General features: G+C 39.4%; 1 protein-coding gene across 12 annotated transcripts in view; it reads left to right on the top strand.

Moving 5' to 3' along the window:
- The window catches only part of r3hdm2 (R3H domain containing 2), a 56,403-nt gene that overhangs the window by 15,454 nt on the left and 13,101 nt on the right, over positions 1–27,848 (top strand). For 2 of the 12 annotated variants that reach the window (XM_087841029.1, XM_087841021.1), the window contains exons 3-17: positions 11,036–11,195; positions 11,651–11,806; positions 11,938–12,160; positions 12,753–12,794; positions 13,839–13,925; positions 14,058–14,178; positions 14,283–14,361; positions 14,965–15,024; positions 15,330–15,470; positions 16,715–16,823; positions 18,672–18,767; positions 20,030–20,079; positions 20,742–20,795; positions 24,956–25,188; positions 26,734–26,909. In XM_087841029.1, the coding sequence (XP_087697155.1) occupies positions 12,002–12,160; positions 12,753–12,794; positions 13,839–13,925; positions 14,058–14,178; positions 14,283–14,361; positions 14,965–15,024; positions 15,330–15,470; positions 16,715–16,823; positions 18,672–18,767; positions 20,030–20,079; positions 20,742–20,795; positions 24,956–25,188; positions 26,734–26,909 (1,407 nt within the window). In that variant the 5' untranslated portion in view covers positions 11,036–11,195; positions 11,651–11,806; positions 11,938–12,001. Of the gene's footprint in view, positions 1–11,035; positions 11,196–11,650; positions 11,807–11,937; positions 12,161–12,752; positions 12,795–13,838; positions 13,926–14,057; positions 14,179–14,282; positions 14,362–14,964; positions 15,025–15,329; positions 15,471–16,714; positions 16,824–18,671; positions 18,768–20,029; positions 20,080–20,741; positions 20,796–24,955; positions 25,225–26,733; positions 26,910–27,848 lie in introns of all 12 variants that reach the window. The other 10 variants (XM_087841028.1, XM_087841019.1, XM_087841023.1 and 7 more) reach the window with 9 other exon arrangements.

Here is a 27,848-nt window from a genome sequence, read left to right as displayed (position 1 = left end):
TTGTTTTTAGTTTCCCCTCTTGGCCCATCTATCACAATTAGCTATTCCACAGCCTGTGCCTCAGTCATGGGAACTGCTTAAGCCTGTACTGGTCTACAGTCTACACTTTTGAAGAGTGGGCAGTTTGTGTCCTAGGTGGCTAATCATTTCGTCAACAAAGCTTTGAATTGTACATTTCTAATACAACAAAATGCTTATGGGTTAGGGTTAGGTTGCAACAATCCCAGTACATGTTATTATTAAAAGATGCAGTGTTTCTAATCCCTCCTTTATTTTTGACTTCATTCTTTTGTTTTTTGGATGTCAGTGTAATTAACATTAAATGAATATAACTGATTAAGTGGTGTGTGTGCTTCTAAAAGACAAGTTATAAAGAACACACTTAAGTAAATGTCATAACACAAGACACTAACTTTGGAGCACAGTGCAAGCACATTGGGGGACAAATGTGTTTGTAATACTGCTCAATTTACCAAAGAATCTGTGTTTAGATATTTTTTTTAAATTGGAAATGTATCTGTTTTGCTGTCAAATAGAAGCACACTCTGACAAAGGATTCCTTGAATAACTTGCGACAGTGACATACTCATTCATGAGTCCTCTCTAAGCTTTTTAAAGACTAGACACTGCATTTTAAGTGATGTGTAATTATGTGGTTTTTCACTTGGTGTGAAAATAAGCAGCCAGAAAAAGATTTGGTTTTGTCCACACATCATCCTGATATTAAGTAGTACTGCAAATCCACTCCCACTACATCATTCCATCCATACAGTTTATTTCCCTGAATGTTGACAAGATTACACAAGAACTGGCAAAGTGAAACTGAAGAAACATCATGCAGAGGTGGAGCATGGGCAAAGGAAGAATCCATGACATTTTCTTGATGATCTGGATCTCTTTCTTTAATGTTGTGAGACAGAACATTATCAGAGTGCACGCTCTTCAAGTGACCCCGTAGTGTTTTTTTTGTGTCCCTCAGTTGTTTGCAGCACATGTACACAACCCAGCGCAGCACTGTCAATATCTCCCTGGGGAGATTGCATTAAATATTACATCTCCTCTTCCTCCACCTGTCTATAATTGTCAGCTTGTCACTTCCACTTAGACTGTGGCAAATTTGAATTTCATCCCATGATCACACAGAAAGTCTTAAGAATAACTTCTGAGGAAGCATAGCTCAGTTTTTAGACTGAAGTGATTATGAAGTGGTTTAAGGGGCAATAGAAATTGTTGCTGCTCCACTCTGCTCTCATATTGTACAGAACAGAAAATAATAGATAGTGGGCAAAAGCAAACAGGTTTTTATAGCATTTCTAAATTGCTAAACTGTGAAAACTAGCTGGATAAAACTTTTTGCAAATGTCTTATGTTTTTCAGTTGCTATCTCTGTGGAAAGGTGAAGATGCAAGGAGCTGAGGTAGTGAAAGTGGATGAGTTTAAATACCTGGGGTCAACCAGCCAAAGGACAGTGCAGTGTAAGGAGGGCACGAAGGGAGTGCAGGCAGGGTGGAGCGGGTGGAGACAAGTGGCATAAGTACTTTGTTACTAAAGGATGGCAGCAAGGGTGAAAGGCAGGATTTACAAGGTGGTAGTGAGACCTGCTCTGATATATTGTTTGGAAATGGTGGCACTCACAAAAGGCAGGAGGGGGAGCTATAGGTGGCACAGTTGAAGATGCTAAGATTGGGACTGCCCAGGAGAGACGGGATTAGAAATGAGTACATCCGAGGGACAGCTGAGGTTGAGCGGTTTGGAAACAAATGTAGAGGCGAGGCTGAGATGGTTTGGACATATGCAGAGGGGGGATAGCGGATATATTGAAAGCATGTTGAAGATGGAGCTTTTGGGCAGGAGGAAAAGAGGAAGACCACAGAGAAGATTCATGGATGTAGTGAGGAGCAGAGGATTGGTGTGACAGAAGATATGTCAGGGATAGGGTGAGATGTTGGCAGATGATCCAGTGTCACGACCCCCAAAGGGAGAAGCCGAAAGACGGAGCCATTTCCTTTTATCACACTCAACTGTGACTTGCTGTGGGGAACAAAATATAATTGGAGCGTACCTGAAGACGATCGAATGTCTCTGGAAGGCTTCAGTGTGAGCTATAGCATTTTGAATGGATTCACTTGAGAGACCTATGTCCTGTAAATTTACTGTGAGCTAGTTTGAGCAATGTCAGCAATATTAAAATAACATTGATGCACAAAGCTTTGAGTGTTTAATATTTTGGCTGATGGGTGTACAATGACCTTTTACTGTGCATAATGTGCATCTGACAGAAAAGGGCAGTTACTATCTGTTAGGGCCTACTTACTTATTCTGGAAATCTGTTCTTGTGTCTGTGAGCTCAGTCTGTTTAAGCCAGGGTTCAGCTCCAACAGACCTAGTAGTTAGTCACTGCTTTCATGTGAATGGAGCCAGTCAGGGATGTCATGCCCAAAGTGCACATTTAAACAAACTGTGAATGAATCACATTCTAATAATTTTGTGTTAAGCTGGTGTCCCCCTGTGTGTTTGCTGTGTCTGCAATTGAGCTGTGTTGTTTAGGCTGTATGTAACCCACGATGCTGCTCTTTGTGTGTCTGTGTGTGTCGTTTTTGTCTTTACAAGAATACCCAATGATAAATACATTGAGCTTTGTAATTGGGGATAGACGAGGGTCGTGAGAGAGAAAAGAAGCGAAAAAAAAATATGGGGGTGTTGAGGGATATGGCTGCTTTTCTCTTGGTGACAGAGCTTGTTGCCATGGAGCTGGTCCTCCCATTGGTGGAAGTCTGGTCCAATCACTTAACAGTGCAGATTGTTTCATCATTGAGAAGTTTTTCCTCTCTTCCTGTCTCGCTAGCCACCCCTTGCTCCTCCATCCTTCATTCTTTTTTCCCCCTCTCCCATCTCTTACATCCTCTTGCACTGCTTCTCACACTAAAAGAAGCTGATATGTTACATAAGGTTTATAATGAGTGCAGTAGCTGCCACCCAGTTTCATTTTGACACAGTTATTCATTTAACATCAGCGGCTCAAGTGTGGGAGGCAGAATCTTTCATAAATCTCTTCACGGTGCTTGAGGAGACAAGATAACTCTAAAATCCAATATACATCTTCTTGAGGGCAGCTAAGAAATGTGATTATTTCAAATCACGTTTCTGATTGCCCAGAAGGTTTAAACACTGTGAAGTGCCTAGCTGTTGGACAGGTTTTTTTTTTTTTCCTTATTTTTTTTATTAGTTGCTGATGCTTCAGTAATGCTGTGTCTGAAATATTAGATTTAGCAGAATTGGAGTTTGTTCCCATTTTGCACAAAGTTTCAGGAATATTTCAGATGTAAAACATGATGAATGCTCATGACATTTTCTCATCTCAGTAGTGTTGTCTTCGGCAGATAGACAAATAGATATTTGTCTGTTATACATCGCAAAACAAAAGAACGCCCCTTTTTCTTATTGGAAACAGAGGTGGGTCATCTGTGTGCTTGCTTCCCCACATGTTTGTAACTGAAAAGTAGCTTTTGGGCCTACAATATGTAAACACTAGTGGTGCAACGGATCAAAAATCTCACGGTTCGGATCGGATCACGGTTTTAAGTCACGGATCGGATCAATTTTCGGATCTGCAAAAAAATTAAAAAGACAAAAATTTAACATTTACTTATTCACTTATTGAAGTATTTTTTTGCCTGTTAAAAACATTCAACTCAAGACTCATTCCACGCAATTATTAAAAAAAAAATTATGGTTCAATATAGGGCAGTATAGGGCTTTGTATCTACCACTCAATTCACTTCAATTTTATTTTATTTATAAAGCGCCAAATCACAAAAACAGTCGCCTCAAGGCGCTTTATATTGTAAGGTAGATCCTACAATAATACATACCGCTGACTATATCGCACTCCACTGTGATATAATGAGCTGTCACGGTCACGTAGCTTTCCGTTGCCCTGGAACTCCACCCATTTGTAGTAGTTAGGGCAACAGAAGATGCCTGGGACAGTTCAGCCATAACTTTAAACTTTTCCTGCTCATACATGCTTGGAACGATCTTGCCACTAAAGTGGACGCGCAACGGGATATCATAGCGTGGCTCAAGCACGTTCATCATAGTTTAAACCCCTTGTTTTCCACAACGGAGTACGGCCTCCCGTCTGCAGCTAAACACCCCAATAGCTTTTGTAATAGCTTTAGCCCGGTCGGACTGGGCAGCAAAGGGCTGCTTAAATACCGAAAACTCCTCTGCTCCTCCACTTCGACCTCTAGTGCTGGCCATAACTATCGCTTGACAGACCCACCACGGGCACCATACACATACTTTTTTCCTTCTTTTTCGAATCTTTGGCTCACATGCGTGCCGAACCATGGAGTGGGATCGGTTCGGATGACGGATCGACCGTGATCCGTTGCACCACTAGTAAACACTGTTCAACACTGGTGTTGATACACCTTTTGATTGATATTTAAATATGCATATCAGGTGTATAAGGTCTCTGTTTTTCTGCTTCATCGCTAACATAGACCCCAAGCAGTTATCCCTTTTGCCACAGAATAAAGAAATAAAATGCATTATTTTGAATGAGACAGCATGGTTATGATTACTTTGGTCATTGTTGTAATTTCATATATTTTACATGATTATTTAAGTTAACAAACATCATGCAGTCATTGAAACATGCCTCTTTATACATTTGATCTTTATACATAAATCAAATGAAAACAAGTCTTAAAGTGTATATGGTGGGCCTTGTAATCGGAAGGTTGCCGGTTCGAGCCCCAGCTTGAACAGTCTCGGTCATTGTGTCCTTGGGCCAGACACTTCACCCGTTGCCTACTGGTGGTGGTCAGAGGGCCCGGTGGCGCCAGTGTTCGGCAGCCTCGCCTCTGTCAGTGCCCCAGGCTACAATGTAGCCATAACCAGTGTGTGAATGGGTGGATGACTGGATGTGTAAAGCGCTTTGGGGTCCTTAGGGACTAGTAAAGCGCTATACAAGTACAGGCCATTTACCAGACCCTGAGAAATCTGGGGAGAGCTGTTAATAATCCTTCTGGAGTCTTAGTTGTGGAACCTTGACAGGTTTACCTTCTCTTGGTTGATGATATTGACTGAAAGTTTTCTTTTAGTATTGTTGACTGAAGCTGCACTAAACAGTGAGTTTGAGCTTTGTGGCCCCTGTTAAAAATGCAATTTTTGGCACTTCCATTAACTTAATTAAAGGTTGCCACTTTTTTCTTTTTAACAACTTTTGTAGAAAAATACTAAATTACTACCACACACCTTGACAGTGACCTCAAAAAGCCTTTTACTAATATCTTGTGATAAGGATAGCAGAACTGTTATTTTTAAATGGATATTTTAAATTTAATTTTTTTCTTATATTGATTATTTTTTAAATAAAAGTGGTTATTTCACAACTCTTATTTACTTGTTTAGTTTTGGCCCACATGGAATTCAATATTTCTCTTCATCACCCACATTCCTGCACTCTTGCCTTCATTAATAATGCATCCAGGATCAGGTTGCCCCCTCTCTTTCCACTGGCGTTTGTTCATTATGCAGAAAAGATAGTCGTTTATGTAGCTAACACATCTTTTATGCCATCACCCACTTTGTCCTTGTGTGTTTATTCTGTTAAGTTTTTTCTCTTTATATACGTTCTTTATGTTTTTCCACATGCAACAGTGGAAAAACTACTTATACATAGGGTATAAGTAGTGAGCCACAGAGAGATGGTTACGGAAAGGTATGTAGGTAGGTAGGTAACTAGGGAGGGAGAAGAGGGAAGGAGGGAGAGAATGAGTCATAGCTCGTCCCACAGGACTGAGTGGGCTGGCTGAGTGGAGGAGGATGGCGTCAGCACCAGGCTTGACAATTTAAGAAGACACATTAAAAGAGGAAGAAAAAGAGAGGCAGAGAGAACTAACATTTATTAGTGGGTGGAAGGAGAGAGAGGTATTGATAGGAGGGGATGATGTGGAGGGGGTGGAAGGCAGGAAGGGGTATCCTCATAACACAGAGAGAAACGAGAGGGGGTGGCAAGGAGAAGAACGGAGAGAAACATAAATGGAAGAAGAGAAATCCTTTCTTCCGCTACATTCGACCATTTATGTTCCCCTCATTTGTGTTTGAGTGCTGACAGAATGCTTTTTTTCCCCTGTCTGTGTCCTTATCTCTAACCCATATAATGTTCTTATTCCCGTTCACGGAGCTTGTGGCTGAAAACTATATAGACAAATGACTTATCTATAGATATTTAAGTGAAGCAAATGTGCACGGACCGCTATTCTACAGTCCCGAGTGCTCTGCCAGCGCCCTCGTCCCCTCCCTATGTGAAATTGTGCAACCAACGCAAAGGGGAATCCTCTCTGACACAGACAAGCACTGCTACGCACACACTGCGAGGGCTGCTGATATATGATATGTGCAGGCACTGAGCTTGCACAAACTCTGCTTTTACTACACACACATCAGCCTCCACTCTGCGAAGACATAACCTTGCTGCCTTTTGTGAAATGGGTTCTCTCTGACGTCAAATGGGCGAGGCGTGCAGCTGAATACAGAGGAGATGAACTGGGTCGAAGCTGCCTGTGTACGTCTCCCACTGCTCTCTGTGGGTTTGTGTGTGCATGCTCACTCCTGTTTGCAGCGATCTGCAATTTCATTCACCTTCATCTTTCATTCAGCCTCTGCAGAGAAAATGGAGAGGCATTCTTGCTACGCATGCTTACCCATTATGAAATTTGAAATGATGCAGTGAATGAACTTAAAAACCAGTCATAGGTAGCAGCTATTAAGTTACCCTGGGAAAATTATAGGAATATACTGTGATTGTTCTGTTTATTTACCCTCTGAAGATTCCAGTGTATATCTTACTGTTCTTATTGTTACGGTTTTTTCCTGAGGTGTTTCATGTTTTTAACAGTTTACAAACCCCCTCCCCTAATATTATCATACTCGGCTGGAAATGTCCACATTGGACTGTTAGTACTCTACGTAATAGTTAGATATATTAGAAATGTATGTCTATTATTAACTACCATTCCACTTGTAAAACTGTGTTTTTCGTTGGGTTGACTGATTTATTTTTGTTGAGGACAAAGAATTTTAAACTGGCTCCAAGTCTCATTCTGTTAGGCATTTGTTGTGTCAGCCAGTCCGTAGCATTTGATATCAATAATCTTACTGCGTTTATAACCGCCATGCAATTCCTGTCATTTCTCTGGCTTACCGGACTGCTAACTATTGCAGAGACCCTGACCCAGCCTGACCAGATGGAAGCTAAATTTGACAGTGAGCTCATACCTGCAGACAATATTTAGTCTGGCTAGCCTACTGTCTGCAGTGGTTATATGCATACTGTGTGTTTGTAATGGTGTGTGTTAGTTTTAAGGCAGTGTTTACCAGGCAGACTGCCTTTCTCTCTCACACACACATAAACGCGCACACCCGCCCCTCATTTCTGATTCAGGGATCCTTTCCAGTCGCAGCTTTTGATGTGGTAACCTGACCCAGTGGGCTGGGTAGCTTATGACCTATGTGTCTCAGCATGGACCCTGTCATCAGGGTCCGTGCTACTCTGCAAGACCAGTAATGTGCATGATGTGGGTAAAGGTGTCCTGTACTGCATCATGACAAATGATGAGGATTGACTATGTTTGTTATGTTGTCAGCGGATGTGATTTGTGGACCTCGGATAATGTCAGACATACACAAAATCTTACCTCTGCAATCAAACACAAGTAGTATGTGAGAGTGAATTGTGCAAAAGCAAAAAAGCTTGACAGTAGCAAAAAAAGTGGCATAAGTTAGTAATGACCCCACTGTTAGCTTTCGGTAAAATAAATAATCTGCTGCACTGCCTGTGTTTTTTGTTGCAAAGTATGGCATAGAAGATGGCACCTGGGACTGTAAAGTCTAGCATTGCATTGTGCAGTGAACTTTGCAGCGTGGCACAGATGGTAAAAACAATTTGTGGTTGTACCTGGCTTTGTGGAAACATGCTTTCGACATAATTTGCAGTGTATGCTTTTCTAACCACATTATTAGTTTGCACAGTGTTATTCTCATGGCTTTTCATGTTGCCTGTCAAAACATTGATGGACTGAGTTCTCTTGCCTTTATATTGACCATGTCTCATATTTATATCGAAGAAAAGTTATTTTGTGATTATTATCAGTTTTATTGGCTGCCCTAGCAGATAGCCAAAGTGAGATGTCAGCATCAGGCCCTCCACCACATTGACTGAACTGGGGCACAGGAAGGAGAGAGCAGTGCTGCTGCTGATAATGTAGTTGTTCAGTCTACAGTGTCCAACTCTTAATATATCATAATGTAATCGTGGTGTATACATTTTTGATAAAATGGTCAAAAACAAATAAGGCTCAATCTTTACAAACCCTGTTGTTGCCCTGCTGCTCATAGGAAGTTTATTTGATTGTTAGGGCTTTTTCCAGAATACTATAGGGCAGGGGTGTCCAACTCCAGGCCTCAAGGGCCGGTGTCCTGCAGGTTTTAGATGCGTCCTTGATCCAACACAGCTGATTTAAATGGGTAAATCACCTCCTCAACATGTCTTGAAGTTCTCCAGAGGCCTGGTAATGAACTAATCATTTGATTCAGGTGTGTTCACCCAGGGTGATATCTAAAACTTGCAGGACACCAGCCCTTGAAACCTGGAGTTAGACACCCCTGCTATAGGGTCTTGCAGTACAAAGTGGCTTGAGGTGTCTGTTGTGATTTGGCAATATATAAGTAAACCTGAATTTATGTGAATTTAATATAGACTCACACACTATATAGTGATATTGCCCATTGTTTAGAGATGCCCCATTTAAAAAGCCAGGGGTTAATTGTTTAACAGTTTATTTTGAGGCTAGATGTTACAAATGAGGAGTGGTTTTGACTATGAAACCACACATTTATTGAGCCTGTGATGCCCTGGATATCCTTTCAAAATGTTTGGATGGCAGTAATTTACAAAATAGACTTAATGTTGTACTCACAATGCCCTGCAACTAGTGAGTTTTCCTCATAAACTCTTTAGGAAAGTTTTTTTACTCAGGTCACAGGGTAAGGGAGCTTGAGGCTGTTTCCCCATAGATTGCTATTTAACTTGTAGATTGCTAACTAGTCTTTTTGCAACCACAGGTGTTGCCACTAAAACCAATTCAGGTTGAAGGAGATAACTTTTCTTTTGTTTACTGATTTAAGAGACCTTAAATTGGTTGTAATATCAGAGTGCTCTGTCCAATCATATAGGTGTGACTTTCATCCTTGCTAGCTAGGAGAATGAAGACACAACTTTCCCTTGTCATGTCTATACCAGGCTATACAGTTGGATAAAAATGAATGATAAATGCTGCTAGCGAATGTTTTGACATCATGTCCCAAGATGTTTTATCAAAATCAAAAGGAATATCGGTGTCATAATGCACATCGGTGTGAAAAGAAAAATAACAACAAGAAAGATTCTGATAAATATGCAGCAGTCTGAAAGGTGTAGTCATGTTTATCATCATTCAGAGCAAGGAAAAGCACGGAGCAGGTTAAAGGCAACTGAAGAAGCCTCACTACTCACTTATCAGTTCAGTAGCATTAATTTGATGTTTTGCTACTTGATATCCTGTGACCTAGAAAAATGAGAAACCACTTTGTTGTCAGTGTAAGATTGCCTGAACTTGAGAAGGCGAAAATGGAACACTCGTAATGGCGTATCCGGGCTCTTGCTGTTTCTTTTTTTTCTTGCTGCATTTTCTCTGCTACTGTCCTTCCATATCTCTCTCTGTACGCTGAAATCCTTTTATTTATTTTTAATATCATTGTTTTCTCTTCCTGTTTCACTGGTACTCTCTCAGCACAAATGGCACTAGTTCAGAATGACGTTATCATCTCCTTGGCAACCCCTTGGGCTGGTGCATGTGCGTGCACGCGTGTAAGAAACTGGGAGGAGTGTTGATAGAGCAGAGATCATAAGCGAGGGATGGGCAGAGGAGGAGGGGATAGGTAAAGCCGGTTTATTCATAAGCACCCCACTACTGGCTCTGATTCACAATTTCTCCTGCAGCCCCTCCCTTACATTGAGCTTGCACAGTTTGCTCAGCCAGGAGATTTGAGACTGACGTTTGAAATGAATGAATATATTTGCTTTCCCATCAAAAACCTTTCACTCTCTTTGTGCAAAACTGCCCTGCAGTGTGCGGTCAAGCTGGAGCATGATATTATTCTTATATGATCAAGTCGGCCACATGTCGGCGTAGCTGAGGTTTTGTGTAAGCAGAATATGGCTGGGGCCTGTGGGTGCCCTGTCAGTGATGTAGTGTAATGCTGCTGGTGCTGCTGATGACGACTTTGCTGTTACATTGCCTGGGTCTTTCCCACACTGGGAATCCCTGCCTCATTTTGAACACTGTATCTATTCTATTCTACAGCATGGCACAGTGGTACAGGCATGGACGTACATGAATCTTCGACAGTGCACGCAGTGCATTTAATACAACAAGCGTACTTATTTTATTTATACAATTATATTAACAAAGTTGCATAACGTGCTGTTTTTAATCCTGTGTGATGGAGGAATATAGGACTATATGACCGTTTATTTGCTAGTGAGGCTGTGTTGCTGTTCTTGCATGACACCAGAATTTTAAAAAAGTACTGTTGGCACTGTTCAGGACCTTTTTTTTAAACAGGCAGAAATTTTCAGCGTGCTAGACTTTGCCAGATGGTGTGTGTCTGCTACCTTTCTGCTGGGATGAATTGCAGAGGAGGAACACATTTTTAGCGCTTTCTCAGAAAGCACATCGTGAAACATGGAGCCCACACTGTAGAAACTAATTATAAGCAGTGACAAAGTCAACAATTTAGCAGTTCAAGGAAGATTAATCCTGCTTTAGCTGCTACTTTTTAAAACCTGCCTGCTGCTAGGTTTTGAGCTTTCAGTTGCTTTGTCCCCCTCCCTCCTAGAAATAGCAGCAGCAGCAGCGATGAGTCACTCAGTGTGTGAAACATGACGTCATCCGTGTCTTCCTCTTCTGCTCTTGGTATACAGGACTCCTGACTGTAGGACGGACCATGCTGCTGCACTAAGCTGAAGAGAGAGAGAGAGGGAGAGAGGCCCCTGAGGACCCCTGAGGTGGTGGCTGGTCGTTTGGTGCCCCTCCCACTTGTCTGGCTGGCTAGCTGCTGCCTCTTCAATTCACCTGATTGCTGTAGATATCTTTTTTTTTTTTTTTACCATGTGCATGTTGTTTTTCTAAGGTTATCCTAAAGGTGTGTCATTGAGAGCAGGTTTTGCACCTATGTTGGGAAATGTAGAGCTTAAAATTAGTTACTAAAATTAGGTACCTGCATTTCTAGTTTTTTTCATTTACAAACTGATTTATTTTCGTCTGATGGTTTTTAAAAAACAAGAACCAAATAACAAAAAATAGCCTCCCTAATGTAAACCTAAAAAGTTTTTAGATGCTACTTTTTAAAGTTGCTGCTGTTAGGTTGAGCTTTCAGCTGCTGTGTTCTCCCACTCAACTCCACTTGAGTGTCACAAGGCGCAGTAAAATGTTACATTTATATATATGTACATGTGTATGTATGTATGTATATGTGTGTGTGTATATGTGTGTTATGTATCATAATTTGGGCATTTTTCTCTCTCTTGTCCTTATAGCCCTTCCCCAGAGGCTAAGACTTGCTATGGACTGCACTTCGCCTCCTGCTGCAGCCCAGTCGAGTACACTACGTTAGTGGGCCCCCACATCTTTCCGTGTGGTTCCTGTCCAGACTCAGTGAACAGAGTCCAGCTCCGATCTGGTACCACCTACAGGTAAATGGTGTTAAAGTACATTCTGTCTTTTTGGCTTTCCTTGCACAGTTTTTGCCAAGTGGGTAGCCATTCTGTGCAGCAAGTGCAGAACTTCCCCTTCTTATATCTATCTTCTTTTTTTTTTTTCTCAGCCACTGCTGGGTCCTCCACCCAACCCCCTCCCCACTCCCACCCTCCCCCCTTTCCCCTAAAAAGATGTCAGTGAGCCTGACAACGGACATCCAGCAGGAGGGAGAGAGTGGGCCACTTATTGAGCCCTGCAGTCGAGGCAAGACCTCCCCTCAACCACAGGGCACCAAAGAAGGAACTGGAGAGAGCCTGGAGCCGGATGATAGCTCTCCACAGGATGCACAGGTAGGAGAAGTTGATCATACTGGTGATAGTAAGTTTGCATTTAGATGTTAAGAAAAGAAAGGAAGTTGTATTCCACATAGTTCTAACGCATTTCCTCTTTTGAGAAGGACCATTGTTGAATTTCAGGGCTGGTAACAATACCCAGTAATCAGCTGTTTGTTTTGTTTTGTGACTAGTAAGCTAACCAATTATTGTTGGTGTTACGGATGAGGTGGACTCAAGTCAGGAAATTCATATTATTATTTTTTTTTTTCAAATGAAGCTACCTTTACCGTCTACTTTATTGGCAAATATCTTATTGTGCTTGACAAACATTGTTGTCTTTTGAGTAACACATTACCAAAAATTTTATTCCTTATTTTGCTGCAGGTTTTTAATCAACGAACAATAGCGTTATTATCCCACATGTTGTGTTGAAGCTTTGAGTTAGCCAGTAATGTTTAAACCGCATTATGGTTTATACTGATAGATGCAGAACAATTTCTTACACACATGTTCATTTGCTCCTCAACTTTATGTATCCTATTTAGTTTATTGTGTCTAATATACTGTAATTTAATTAATAAAATTATTCAATAAACTATTCTTTCAGAAGCGGGCTCCTAACCACAGCCATGGAAGGAAAAGGGCCAAGGTAAGTGTCTGTGGTTAGATTTTTTTTCTTTTTAAATAAATTTATCCAAGTTTATTCTTAATTCCTTGAAATAATCCCCGTGCTATTTTGTTTGTTTGTATAAGACGACCTTCCATTATTAACACTGTAATCCTCTCAACTACAGAGGAGCACCTCCTTTATTGGCTTAAAATCTTAAGTCCAACTTTAAAAGTAGCTGTGTTAGACTGACCTCTGTAATGATAAGAGAAAAACACATATAACCAGTTACATTTTACAACTAGATGTTGGTTTGCACAGTAAAGGAAAAAAAACCCAGGTCAGCTGTTTTGTGAGTATGGTGACCAAATTGTACGTAGCATAGTAAAGTAACATTTTCATTCAGTTATGTTAGTAATGAGTTATGCATACTGTAGCTCTCTTAAACTGGCTTTAACTTACTTACATGTATGTGTAATTGATTTTGGACATTCGGACATTGATAAATATGACATACCAGTGTTTAGTCATTCTTGATTTTGAGAGTTCAACCCAGTTATTGCGTTTTAGGAATGGTATTTTAGTCTGACATACCTTGCTTAACCAGTTCCCAATGGTTTCTGTAAAACTCATTATGGCTCATAATGGCTCCCATCATGTCACTTAAGGTTTAAGTTTCTCTGGGGTTTTAAACAACAAATGAAGTGTTGTCATTACATATGCTGTATTGAAGATTTGTGTTAGCCATGTGCCATCTTGGGTCTTTCTCCATTAGCCAATATCATTGTCCTGAAGGCTCGAGAGACATTTATGCTGTTGTTTATGCGATAGAAAGCCTAACATCAGAATTTTGGCATGGTACACAACGATGTTAATGAAATTCAGAGTTTCCTTGTATCAAAATGCTAGGTGCTTGTATTTTACACATGGATAGATGGAATAGTATGTTGTTGTAGTAAATTATAGTTGGAAAGTCTGAGCATAAAATCTAAAATCTAGCTTAGTGAGATTTGCTCTATTTCTGTGTTTAGAATATATAATTGTAACACATTAGCCTTACAGATAATTTGTGTGGTAATCTTTCAGTCTAATGCCAAACTGAAGCTGGTACGAAGTCTTGCAGTGTGTGAAGAGTCCTCCGGTCCGTTTTCCAATGATGGACCACCAGAATCGGTAACGTGTGTTTTTTTTGGGGGGGGTTTTGTGGTTTGCAAGTCTGTTTTGACGGGATTTACAATGCTTAATAGGCAAAATTAGTAAATGCACAACCTGCAATTTGTGTAATAATGAAAAGCGGTTTTCTAGGATATCATCCAGCTTCACATCAGCTGTCCATCTGACAAAGAGGAGGAAAAGTCCTCGAAGGACGAGTATGAAAATGAAGAGGAGAAGAAGGACAAGACTCCCCGAAAGATGCTGTCACGTGGTAAGATGCAAACTCTCACTTCATAAAAGTATCTTTTCCTATCAACATCTTCCCTTAACTCTGTCTGATTATGCCTCCCCTCCCTTTTTGTTTTTTTTAAATAGACTCCAGTCAGGAATATACTGACTCCACAGGCATCGACGTTCACGAGTTTCTGGTCAACACACTGAAAAACAATCCCAGGTACGGGTCTGACGGATAAACATGTTGGTAATAAGACGAGCACAATAATAAATTACTTATTAAGTAAGATAGTGCTATTGATTTATACCAATCAATTTATAAAAATGATTTTTTTCCTATTTTTTAAAAGGCTCAAATAGTGCAGTTCTTTGTCCAAACTATGAAAATATGAAATAATATCAAACTTGATAGCAATGATTTTATTTAAATTGCATTTTTTTTAATTGTAAAATCAAATATAATTTTTTTTGGAGTAGTTGTTAAAAAAAATCTGCGCTCTCTAAATATCTTTATTTTCATCCCGCAAAATTGGATGTTGTGGTTAGCTGTCTACGCCTGTTCAGGCTTCTGTACATGAATTATTAACTTTTATTTTTTAGATATCTGAAAAACAGCAAGTCTTGGTGTCCTGAATTTTGAGAACACTTTTTTTGTGTGTGGGCGTGTGTGTGTGTGTGTGTGTGTGTGTGTGTGTGTGTGTGTGTGTGTGTGTGTGTGCGCGCGCGCGCAATGACATGTCAGTAGTATACTTGCTGCACTATTCGGCGTCTTGCTCACCTCTCTGATCTGTCCCTCACTCGCTTTCCCTCTATGGCTCACCAGGGATCGAATGATGCTGCTTAAACTGGAACAAGATATCCTGGAGTTCATTAATGACGACAAGTAAGCCACGTTCTTCATATCACTCACATGTTTTTAAATTTAGCCCTCCCCCCTTCAGTTCTTATTATTTATAGTGTGCTGAGGAAATGAGAGAATTATGTTCAGTTGTAGTTGTGTATTCTGTAATTAAGAATACTGTTTGTGTATCCTAACAGTTTGAAAATCTATCTTTATCATTTATAAATATGACATAATTATTTAGCTTGTTTTTCAAATGTCCTAAATAATCAGAGAATTAAAACCCAGCTGTGGGTAATTTGCTCTGTTGAAATAACCTGCTTCATGCATTTTTATCTCTGTTTCAGTAACCAGTATAAGAAGTTTCCACAAATGACTTCTTATCATCGTATGCTGCTGCACCGTGTGGCTGCCTACTTTGGCATGGACCATAATGTGGATCAGACGGGAAAGGCTGTCATCATCAACAAGACGGGCAACACACGCATGTGAGTGTAGTTTGTCTTTGGCTCAGATTTCAACTAGTCTGGTTAGTTAGAACGTCAAATTAATGCTCAAAGTTCAATCCTGTTACAAGACAAAACACAAGAGGCAATGTATGTGATATCAGCAAGAGTACACAAAAACTTTATTTTAGATTTAATTACTGTTCATTAAATAAGTTAAAATTAGGACATTGGCTGTGGTGGAAAAAACCCTCAGCACACAAGTTTGACTCCCTGCATGTATCTCCCCCCCCAAAAAAAATCTAATAGATTTTTATCAGTTTTATTTAACTCTGTACCATTGTTTCAACTAAGAAAGAAGTCAATTTTTAATATAAATAATACTTGTATTGAGGTATCGATTGTGCCAGCAGCAGTTTCACCCTAAAGCACCAAATCCACACTTTTAAGCTTAAATTTCAAAACTTACATTTTAACTACTGATTTTATCTACTGTTCTGATTTTATCTGTTTTGATTTTATATACTGTTTTGTTTGTTTGTTTGTTTGTTAATTAGTTAGTTTGCTTGCTTGCTTGTTTTAATCAATTTTAAATTATGCTTTTGATTTGTTTTTGTTTCTAATGTCTCTGTAAAGCACTTTGAATCACCTTGTTGTTTCAACTGTGCTATACAAATAAACTTGCCTTGCCTTGCCTAGGTGTTAAAGTGGACAAAAATACTATCTGAGGATTTGTTAAAGCACATGTTGACAAATCGTTAGATCTAGAAATGAAAGAACAAAACATTTGACTCCCTTTGGAGGTACCAGCATTGCAAAATTTACTGTTTTTTCCCTATAGTTTACAAAATTTCACCAGTTCAGTTTTATCTAGGTTTATTTACTATATCAGTTTTCAGAAATCCACTCAACTTTTCTAGGCATGATTGGATGGAAGTGCATTTAAGAACATCATGTCTGACACTATCAGATTGGGCATTAAGCTTTCTTTAACTGTCAAATCCCCCATGTGGAGTTTGATTTGCACGGATGTGACAGCATTGCAGGCAATAGTCTTGTGAGTTCACAGCTAGTGTCCTGTCTCATGCACGATTTACTTAAGCAGAATATTTCCAGTATTAAGAACCCAGCTGACGCAAATTTACTCCTGCTGTGACACATGTGGGGCAGTGCTTTAGAGCTTTGGACAACAGTTTCTTTCCCAGATTCTCCCAAAATTCTTGTCTTGAATTCATGTGTGAAACTAGCTCATGTTTAAAAGTATGCTTTTTGTCCTGTTTGTATAGCCCAGAACAAAGGTTCTCTGAACACATCAAGGATGAACGCAACATGGACTTCCAGAAGAAGTTCATCCTTAAGAGAGATGATGCTAGCATGGACAAAGATGATAATCAGGTACATTGATTGTTATCACAAGTACCTTGTAATTTTTTGTGTGTATACAGTGGTTCATTTGTTTTTTTTTGTCACTTTCCACACATGCTAGTGTTTTTAGCTCCACCAATGAGTTGCATCCCTCGCTGAGTAGCAAAAGCTTCTGTAGGCTTGTCTCAAATAGTTTTTCTTAATAACTTTAAAAGAAACACTGTATGTAAAGCTAGTTCTCAATCTTGCTGCCACATGTTACAGCTTTTGGAGATGGCCCCACAAAAATAAAGGGACATAGCTGGATTTAATGGCATGTGGTGTTTGACATGTTTTCATTCAGTCAGACAACAGATTGCCGAGGCATCTGGATGTGTGAACAACAAGCATTGCAGCAATTTCTTGGCTCAGTCCTGTAGTCATCTTACATAACCTTACTGAGGAGGCTAATTAGCTGTGTCAGTAACAGTTATGATAGAAGGCAGGGTTTGGCCACAGAATGGCCATTGGCTTACAGAGTACTGTTAAAGTAGCACAGTTATCAGTTAGGAGTGAAACTGCATTTGTTATCAAATATGAAAATTGATACATTCTTAATCTGCAGAATCTGGAAACATACCACATAGATTGCATTCCTAGGCTATGTACAAATAATTGCATTTCTCTGTCTGATCCTGATGCAACCACATGCATTTTAGCTTTTTGCTTGGTTTCACATCCTGTGGTTTCCATATACAGAATCTTTTCTTATTGCTAAATTGTGGTGATAAATTTAGGATGATGACTGGGAACTGCTTGACTGCACCATTTCCTTTCTAACCTAGCATCACCAATATCATTTCTGTATTAGTTATAGTCCTCCTACTCTCATACAGTTCATAGTCTTTAAGACATTTCAAAATCTTCTCAATGGCTAAGCCTAACATTATGACCACTAGTACAGATGAATGTTAATTACCTTATTCCAACAGCAAAGGTCAGAGAAAGACAGCAGCAGAAAGTTTTTCTGAGTGTATCCAAACTCCCCATCAGGAGTTATGAGTGTCTTTTTAGAGCTTTCCAGTAATCAAATTAGGGAATGTATTAGAGCAAATCCAAACTTTTGGCTTTGGGTTAGAATTTGCAGGAATTAAATGATCATCAATGCTTGAGTCTGTGTACAGGATCCCCTGAGGACCTGTGTGTTGCACCCAAAAGAGTAACGAAGTTCCCTGCAGTGGTGGTTATAATGTGACAGCTTTGGGGACCCCACAATTGTGAAACATGGAGCACAGAAATTCAGTGCAAAACTTGAATTTATCAGCTGTATTGTTAAATTTGATCTATGTAGGAGAGCTATAAAATTATACACTTTTATAAAAACATTTTCAGTTTATTTCAAAAGGAACTTGATCTTTGCATGCTTCAATATTTGAGTAGCTCTTGAGATTTTAAATTGGACATTTTCAAATACAGAGACAATTCTCCATTTTGGAATTAGGAGATTCTGTCTCAAAATTGATTTTGTTTACTTTGTGTTCTGGACCAAGTTTATCACACCATTTTATTCATTTCAGCAGTATTTGTTTGGGGCTATGACACTTTTTCCTAATGCTTGTACAGATTTGTCATACTGTCTCCTATGATTCTATGTTTGTCACGTTTGTGGTGTTAAAAATTCCCACGCTGACTCATCCCTTGAACACTCACTTTGCACAGTTTTCATTCTGCTGTCTTGTTTTGACAACAGACATCTGCTCTTCCTCACATGCTATTGTTATCTTGTGCATTGCTGCTACTTTTCTTGACAGCAGGTTGTACAAAGTGTGACTATACGTTTTTGAAAATTAAATCGCACGCTTAATAATTTTACATTGTCATTCTCTCCCCAAATATTAGATCCGCGTGCCACTGCAGGACGGGCGGCGTAGCAAGTCCATTGAAGAGCGAGAGGAAGAATATCAGCGGGTACGAGACCGGATCTTTGCCCGAGAAGTAAGTATTGAACATGGATGGAGGAGGAAGTGCTTGCAGTGCATATTTCCTCATATGTCAACAGCACCAGTGTTTACTCAGTCAGGTTTACTCAGAAATTTATTTCTTTGTGATAAACTTCCACAATATCAACAATTACCTTCACGTAGTAATTTACTTTATGTGTTAAACTGATTTTTAACGAACTGTTCTTTTTCTTGGGTTGAATAATTGACAGTTGTATTTTGACCAGATGCTTGTGGTAGGCATAAACAAGCTTTGGACATAATTTAATGGGATTTCTGACTGTTTGTCTTGGCAGAATTAGTAAAGTTCAGTACAGTTTGTTGTTTTTCAGGAAGAACCTACATTTTAAGCACATTCCACATAATGATCTTAAAGGGTTAAGATCAGGAAGACTTTATGTTAGCTGGATTTATCCCTCCTATTAACGGCTTTGATTTGTGTTCAATGTGAGATGTCTGAGGTATTCGTCCTCCTCTATCTTTAGTGTTTAGTGTTTTTTGAGGAGTTTGGAGCCATATGGTCTGTTCTCCACTTAGCTAAAGGTAACACCTTGGACTTACTGATCTTAAGCACTTCCCAACTTTTTGGGAGATTATTAGAAAGTAAGTGATCAGAATCATGTGATAATCCTGGAATCTGGAACTCGTAAGAAATCAGTTATAAAGAAAAAAAAAAGCCTTTTTATCCATCCCCCCCCAATAAGAGTTATGTAGTAGGGTCATTCAACCTCAGAGGAACAGTTCAAAGAAACCAGTGAAGGATCTGTAATGCTATGGCATTCATATCCAAAATGACTTTAAGTAATCTTCAGAGTTTCATCCATGCTGCTTTTCCAGTGAGTCACTCATCTCAGACACGCTCACTCAAATGGCACTGGGTTGGACTGCTGGCAAGAGTAGTCCTTGTTGAAAGTGTAGACTGTTGGTAAACCCACCAAGACTGCGCATCAGAACAAAGATGTCATAAAATCTGCCTGTAATGAGATTGAAACTGTAACTGGATGTAGTCCAAAACGCTGAAGTGAAAGCTCGTCTGCTGGATGAGAGAAACACTGAAAAGGCAGTTTTGTGTTTTGATTCTTATTATTTGCGACACTCAATTTGCAGTCTCTTGTGAGGTTCTTGATCCCACACTGGGAATCTGTGCTTTATTTTATGCCAAATACTCATAAATCCAAGCCTGTAAACCTTTTTGAAATGGAAAACACTGCTTGTCTTAAGTGCTCTTGAAAGAATTATACATTTCATAATGTGCAGGTGTCCTTTTTTTTACAGTCTTCTCAAAATGGATACATCAATGACAACAGGTAAGATCCTACGTTCTTCTGAAGACTTCAATGTTTGTAGTTTATAGACTTCATCATGGCCATCTCTCCTATTAACACTGTATTGTGTTAGGTTTTAGTTATGAGAGGTAGGCAGCTACCTCATTAAAATATTAAGAAGTATCTGTATGAGTTGAATTTTTGACTTCTTGCAAGTTTGCCTTGTGTAAAATTTGATTGTAGAGAAGAAATCAAATTTCGCTTTTTTTTTTTTAAATCTTTTTTTCTTTCAAATGATTAATTTGCTAATTTCCCTGATGTTTTGTGTTAAAATTACTTTGAGTGACACTGTGTTTGAGAAAGATTTGTGCATAGTGGAATGCCACTTTTTTCCTTCTCTCTTATTTTAATAAGAAAATAATTTGACTCACAAGCAGTTAGACTAAGACGACCCCTAAGCATCCTGTCCGTCGAACTTGAAAGAGTATGATATAATATGCTGAGAGAAACGGGAAGGATTGACCAGTCAACTTTTTGCCTTGTGTGCATTTTGTTTTTCTCCCTTATTTCTTTGGGTGGTGAAAGTTGCAATGAACCTTCCTCTACCTCTTACACCACTCGTTATCATTCTTCTCTAAACCCTATCCTGTTTTCCACTCCAGTCCTGTAACTCTAGCGTTTTCTCCTAATGTTAACCCCAACAGACTTTCCACTGAGGGCTACTGCTCTAGCTCTCAAAAGAGGAGGCAGATCTTTAGGTATTGGGCTGCTGCTGACTGACTTGTGTGTTGCCATGCCCATTTTTCAAAGTGGTTTGGTGATGATAGTGGTGACCTGTGGTGGTTATCTTTGCTTGGGCATAGTCGGCTGATTAATGGCTATTCCAGCATTGCACTTTTGGGCTTCCCAAGACCCATGCATGGCTGCTTTGTGGTTTCACTGGGGACTCACTGACCTACTTACCCTTCCACCCATCCACCATCAACCACATTTTTACACAAAGTAACTGCATTGCTTTCACAGTAATCTGTTTGTTTTGTGGTTGACTCAGTCTTGTAGTTTTTGTTAACATGTCAAATGTTGCATAGTATTGCATAAAATATACAAGTAGTGCGCATGTGCAGTAGTGCTCTCCAACTGACATGGTCATTTGAAAATAAGAACCATGAGGTCCTTTATATTTTGTGTCCAACAACTAATAATTTTCCTTATTGATACTTACTTTCTACTTTCATCTATACAGTGTTGGGAGATGTTCATGATTACTAATGAGTACTGTGTAGTCTCTTAGATGGAACCCATAAAAATGTCTCTTGCATCAATAAATACTTGTATATAAAAACTAAAGTTAAAAGTCCAAAGAGATACTAAAAATAGCTTTGTTTGCATGCTTAACATGCTTTTAGACCTTTGTGCCCAAACTGTTCGACCTGCCTCAGCTTTGACTCTGATTTCTATAGCTATCCCATGCTACTCAGATATTATCATCAGATCCTTGTAGTGTTTTATGTTGCCTGAACAGATCAGGCGTGTTGTGGCGTATCCTGCAATACCAACATTTCCACTTGTCCTTAAACTAACCTCTGTTAGTGGAGTTTTGTCGCTGCTCAACGTAAACACGTTACAAACCTTAAGATGTAACGTGTCTTTGCCGTTTAGGAGTGGTATTAATGTATTGGTACGCATGTGTACTCGGTTTAATTGGAGAAGCAAATACGTTGGTAACTTGTGAATTAATAGAGTGCAGAAATATATGATTTTCATGCCTCTACACATTCTGTTGTTTTGAAAATGCTGCCTTTAGGGAGTTACTGGAAATTTTCATTTGGATTAGGATGAACTGATTTGGAATTTGGTGGTCAAAGGTAAAAAAAAATCAGATAGGCCATGTTTTTGGGCTAGGCTTTAAAATTCTTATGGAATAATCCACTTGTAAGATTTAGATTAATAATAGGATAAAGTTTTGGTATTTTGTATACAAAAGCTTAAAGGCAGAGGCCAGACAAACATTGATAAAACTGGTGAAGGCGTACGAGATGGTAATTCCAGTGTTTTTATTCTGTGAATATAAACAGGATCTAATATATGCTCTGCTGTTTGTAACATGTGTTTGTGTAGTGAAATGTAGACGTTTTCAGAGATGACCCTTCTGTCATATTTAAGAATTTTTTACGTTTTTTGTTTTTGTTTTGTTTTTTTTACCATATGAGTAGTCCATTTAAAAAAAAAATTCTGTTATCACTTAATTTATGAAAATTTTAGAAGCTTAACATGGGCACTGAAACAGAATTATGTATGTTTGAAGTGCTTTTCTTTCCATCTAAATGTGCTTATAAGAAATTTTAACCTTTTAGAGAATGCATGCTGTTAAAATACACCCCTAAAATCACAGACTTGTTGATGTTCTTCAGTTTAATGAACCCACACAAAAGCTCTTTGGCTATAATAACATCTAACAAGGAAAATGATTGAGGTGCAGAACAGCAAGAGTCTTATCTCCCCCTCCTTCCCTTGTTTGTGCATGTGATGGGGGAATGCTGCCGTGGGGAGATGAAATATCATGTGATCAGCAGCAGAATCCCTCCTCCTCTTTCTTCTCATCCTGCTCTCATCTTTGTCTGCAGATCGAAGCGAACAAGTGTGCGACTGCTTGTACAGAGAATGTCAGAGCACCCACCCTTCCTTAAAATAGGCTGTGCGGAGAGAGGCCTCAAAATAGATCTCCCCCCCCATTAATTCGGTCTCTGAAATATTTATGAGCCACAGCCACCTTTTAAGCACTACTCCCTATCACTATGGTTTTACAACCATAAACACATCTTCGTGCTCATCATGGAGATTTCCACAATCTGTCTGACATATTATGAATTAATTCCAGTCTTTCTCTGTACATGGACATACTCTGTTTATAAACCTCCAATGATGGGGTAAAAAACATTTACAGCCCTGGTGGTTGTCTTTCTTTTCTATGCTTTTTTTTTCTTTCTTGCATGCAGGGTCTTTGTTCTACAGTATTTTAGCAGCACAGTTGCATTTTTCTTTTTAAGTTTTAAAGTTAATAAATTCCGCTTTCTTTCTTTTTTCTTTCATGTTCAGCTAGAACAATAGTATTCTTAATGCTGCCTCTTAACTGGCAGACCCAGCCATTTACATGATAGTGGATTTTCTCAGAGTGGTGGTTACTGTTTCAGCATGATCATTAGTTTTCTTGGCAGCTACCCTTATCTAGGGTGACAGCATCACAACAACATGTTGTGTGTGAACACAGCAGTGTAGCTTAAAGAACTATATTGGTGAAGCAGTTGTAGTAAGTGTGTATTTTTGTAAGTATTGTGTGTGAGAGTCTGAGTGCTGATGTACATCTGCTCTTAATGAGTGTTTATGTACATTTGGTATTAATTCAGTAGTGTATGTGTGTTTTGTTTCTATGCTATTTGCTGTCTCAGTGGAAAGACGATGCATTTTTAAGTGCATGCATGATTGTTTCATCTGTGTTAATATGTTTAACATGTTTATGCAAGTATGTATGTCCTCTATGGGAATGGTGTCTACAGTCTTTGGGCCTTTTCACACCTGGAAATATAAACTAGGTTCATATTTTGTTAAACTGATCTGGTTAGTATGTGAATGGAGTCTAAAATAGTTTACGTACCACGTGGACTTGATACTGATTTGATGGGGATGTGTCTGATATACACATGCATACATACCGGCCTCACTTTCTTTATTTTCAGATGGCATTGCTCTGTCACAATATACCTGAAAGGTGTCTGCATTTTCTTGAGGTTTTAACCCTTCAAGTCCCTTGATATTTAAAAACCGTCTCGGCCTCTCTCTAACCCAGGGATGGGCAACTCCAGGCCTCGAGGGCCGGTGTCCCTGCAGGATTTAGATGTGTCCTTGAACCAACACAGCTGATTTAAATGGCTAAATTAGCTCCTCAACATGTCCTGAAGTTCTCCAGAGGCCTGGTAACGAACTAATCACTTGATTCAGGTGTGTTGACCCAAGGTGAGATCTAAAACCTGCAGGAAACCGGCCCTCAAGGCCTGGAATTGCCCACCCCTGCTCTAGCCTCTACCACAGAGTGTTTTAGTTTTCACAGTAGAAACAAACAGAACTCGTTCTGGACCGAAGCCACCTCTTTTGTCAGGTTAAGTTTGACTGTTTGGTCTGGACCCAGGCCCATATGTCCATAAGTTTTAACTACAGTGATTTTGGTTGGTATCAAACAAAATTTAAAAAGTCTAGACCAAACATGGTAGGTGTGAAAGCACCCTTAGATGGTTAATGTGTGCTGAGCTCTTGGAAATCTGTCTTGTCTAGTGTCTTTGTAATATCCTCTTACATCCTAGTGTTTGGAGCATCTTTTGCATGTATGTTTTCCTTTCTGGATGGGTTTGTGTGAGTGTGTGTGTGTGTGTGGGGGGTTGTATTTTTTAAATTTGAGACATTATTGTTTGGTATGTTGCCTGAGTTTGTATTGTGGTATACTTAACCAGCAAATATACATCTGTGTTGAATGCTCCATCTTTAAAACCTCTTAAACTGTGTGTACTCTCTGGCTATTGGTGACCTTACTCTGCTCTTCTGTTTCTGCTCCCCCTATCCTTTTCTGTCTTTAACTGTCTCTATTCTGCTTCCACCTACACACCTCTGCTTCAAACTCTCTTATATGCACACCTTTTTTTCTTTTCTTTTTTTTCTTCCTTTTTTAAAATCTCCTCCTTTTAACCCTATACTTTTTTGTCTTTCTCTTCTGGCTGTGCTTTCTGTAATTTGCACATTCTCACTTACCTTTCAACTCTTCCTGCTATAACACCTCTTCTACTTCATCACTACTTCATTCCCATTTTATTTCCATCATGTCATCTCTTATCTTTCTTTTTTTTTCTCTTCCTGTTCTGTCTTTTCTCAGAAACCGCGAGAGCTCCAGCCGGGCATCAAGCAGCCGTCAAAGCAGCACGGACAGTGACATGAAGTGCCTGGAGCCAAGGCCATGGAGCAGCACCGACTCAGACAGCTCTAACCGCACTCTCCGGCCACCCGTCACTAAGGCCAGCAGCTTCTCTGGTATCTCCATCCTTACCAGGGGGGATAGCCTTGGCAGCAACAAAGGCTCGCAAGGGAGCTGCAAAGGCTCTCGCTCTGGTAAGGTTTGGAGAAAAGTGGAGAAGAAGCATTTAGGTAGTATGCCATTAGCTTGTTTTATTTTACTTGCCTTAAATGAGTAGTACAACACGGAGAAATGGATTATCTAGTCATGTAAGCTGTTTTTTGTATAAAATATAATGAAAAATTATGATAGAACTGACCGAACGTCATTGTAGTTTAAGAATTAGCTGTGTAGCATAAATTGAATTCAAGAAGCTCCCTTATGTCTATATTCCACATCCCATAAAATTCTCTCAGGTCGGCCTTCTTAGCGAGATTTTATGGTAATGGATAGTGCCTTATTTCTTATTTCATTGCTAAATGTGCAAAATATTTTTTTTAAACAAGCTCTGGGGAATGATATGGTTGGTCATTTCTAAAAGTTGCCCTTTTCATATGTAGCACACAGCAAGAGATGGTCTGCTTCAGACAAATTCTCACCTTTGAAAATATTCATTTTTGGTTCAGGAGAAGGGTGCTGCCTGGGTAAAGTGTGGAGAATGAAGGCCCACTTGCGCAGTGTGTATTCACATTACCTGAGCTATTTCCACATGGTCTCTGTTGGACATAACAGATTTTGTACTATGAAGCTGGCTATTAAATGGCTTTTAAGGTCCGGCTATGTCGGACATTTGCCTTCCCGAATGTGTCTCCATCGGCTTGTGTCTATAAAAGTTCAGGGCTGGAGTGCATGTGTGAAAACAATTTAATAGTGGTCATCAGAGGACTCGAGGATTGGTTGATTTGCTTCTCCCGACGGGGCTCCCCCGGTTTCATTTTAAGTCTGTGTTGACTGTTGTGCTAGTTTTTGCTTTTAAGATTCATATGTAGAAGTGTTTTTGTCTGCCCTACTCTGTGGAGACTAAAGGTGTATTCATTTCTCCTGTATTGTTTTGGGAAAAGCCTGTGAAGATCCTGACTAGCCTTCTACAGAGTTTTTGTGTTGGTTTTTATTTTGGAAAGGGGACATAGGTATCATCCACACAGTCACAGGCAGCCTGTTGGTCAGAACAATAAAAGCATTTTCTTAGGAAATTATGTGCCCCCAGTACCTACTAGCTACTTGACAAATGATTTGGACCCTGCAGTTTGTGACTTGTTAAACAAGTCATCAGAAACTCCTGTGGTTTAAGTGCTTTCAAGGCCGTCGCTTTATTAGCAAAGAAAATCTTAAAGCTACAGGTATTTATCCGATTAAGAATTAATTTCTGTCCAAACGTGTTCTTGTAAAATGTTGAGAGCTTATTTAGCAGAGCTCATGTTTTATAACAATCAGGAATCAGGAGTTACTAAAATTAGCTTCAATTGACTTTTTAAACTACAAAGGTGACAAACGTTTGATGCAAAGTTGACTTTATTTTGCCCTCTAGCGGTTTTGCACACATACAAATCATTTTCAGAAATCTTCAGAACACTATTTGGTGTTATTCAGTGATGATGCGATATTTTAAGATCAAGTCATAATTTGTGGGTTTCAGTGTTGGAGAATTTAAATTTCAAAATGATCTCCTTTATCTATCATGTCATCTTCTAAATCACTAGGCCTTCCCCTAGTCAGCCCTGATGTATGTCCTCCACCTGCAGCCTCCCAGTCCAGCCGTAGTCTGCTACCCTGCCCGTCTCAACAGCCACAGCAGCCACAGCCCCAGGCTCCACCTCAGACTGCCCTGCTGCCCACACCGCCGCAGCACCCTATGAGCAACCACATGATTGCTCAGGTAAGTTATCTCCACTACCAACCAAAAACGGATGCAATGGCACATTAAATTTGTGGTTTAATATAGGACGTCTGTTTGAGAGTCTGTTTTTCTTTTTGTTTTCTTCGGTGTAGCAGAAGAAAGAGAAAAACATGAGGTATTTAAGTGGCCATGACTGCTAGTGTAACAACTCTTACTTAAATGTGATACTGTAATTAAGAAAGGACTCAGTGCTGTTTATTCAGCTGTGTACGGAAAAATGTTAGACAGTCCAGTTTATTCATTGAAATTGATTATTAAGGGCAGCAGTGTAATTTCAGGTATAAATATCCTGCAGACAGTGAAGCTGCCTTATTTCTCCTTGTCATACACAGCTCATCAGTGAAAAAATAATTTGAAATGGAAACTTGGCCTTCTCAGTGTCCTACTCACAAACACTTTTATTACTTATTAAAAGTGAAAGAAAAAGTTGAAATGGCTACAGATAAAACATGCTCTTAATTAAAATAAAATTATTAGACCCGGAGTTGTTTAATATATGGTCGACATCACTTTTACTTAGGCCTGCATGCCACATTTTTATTCTCCAGAGCGAGGGAGAACTTTAAACACAGACACTGTGTGCATATTGTTCTACAATCACTTCCAGGGTGTAGTGACCTGAGGACATTCCGTTCAGAACATTTGGGATTATTGCATATCCCGTTACACCCTATCGTTATCAGGGAAAAAACAGAGACTTTGAGGAGGAATGGATGGAAACAAGTGCAGTGAATTGAACATATTCAGCTTATATATAGAATCAATGTCAACCATCCTCCTTTAACAGGTTTGATTTTTCAAATAACGTCACAGTCGATAGTCTTTGATTGCACACATTTCCTTTTCTTCCTTTTTTTCTTAGTAGTAATAATTACACTTAATTTTTATATATAATTTGTTTGTGTAATATTTAGAAAA

This window comes from Neolamprologus brichardi, chromosome 5, assembly GCF_056152115.1.
Source record: "Neolamprologus brichardi isolate AB-2024 chromosome 5, ASM5615211v1, whole genome shotgun sequence".
Lineage (NCBI taxonomy): Eukaryota > Metazoa > Chordata > Actinopteri > Cichliformes > Cichlidae > Neolamprologus > Neolamprologus brichardi.
This window is presented reverse-complemented; position numbering and strand designations above follow the sequence as displayed.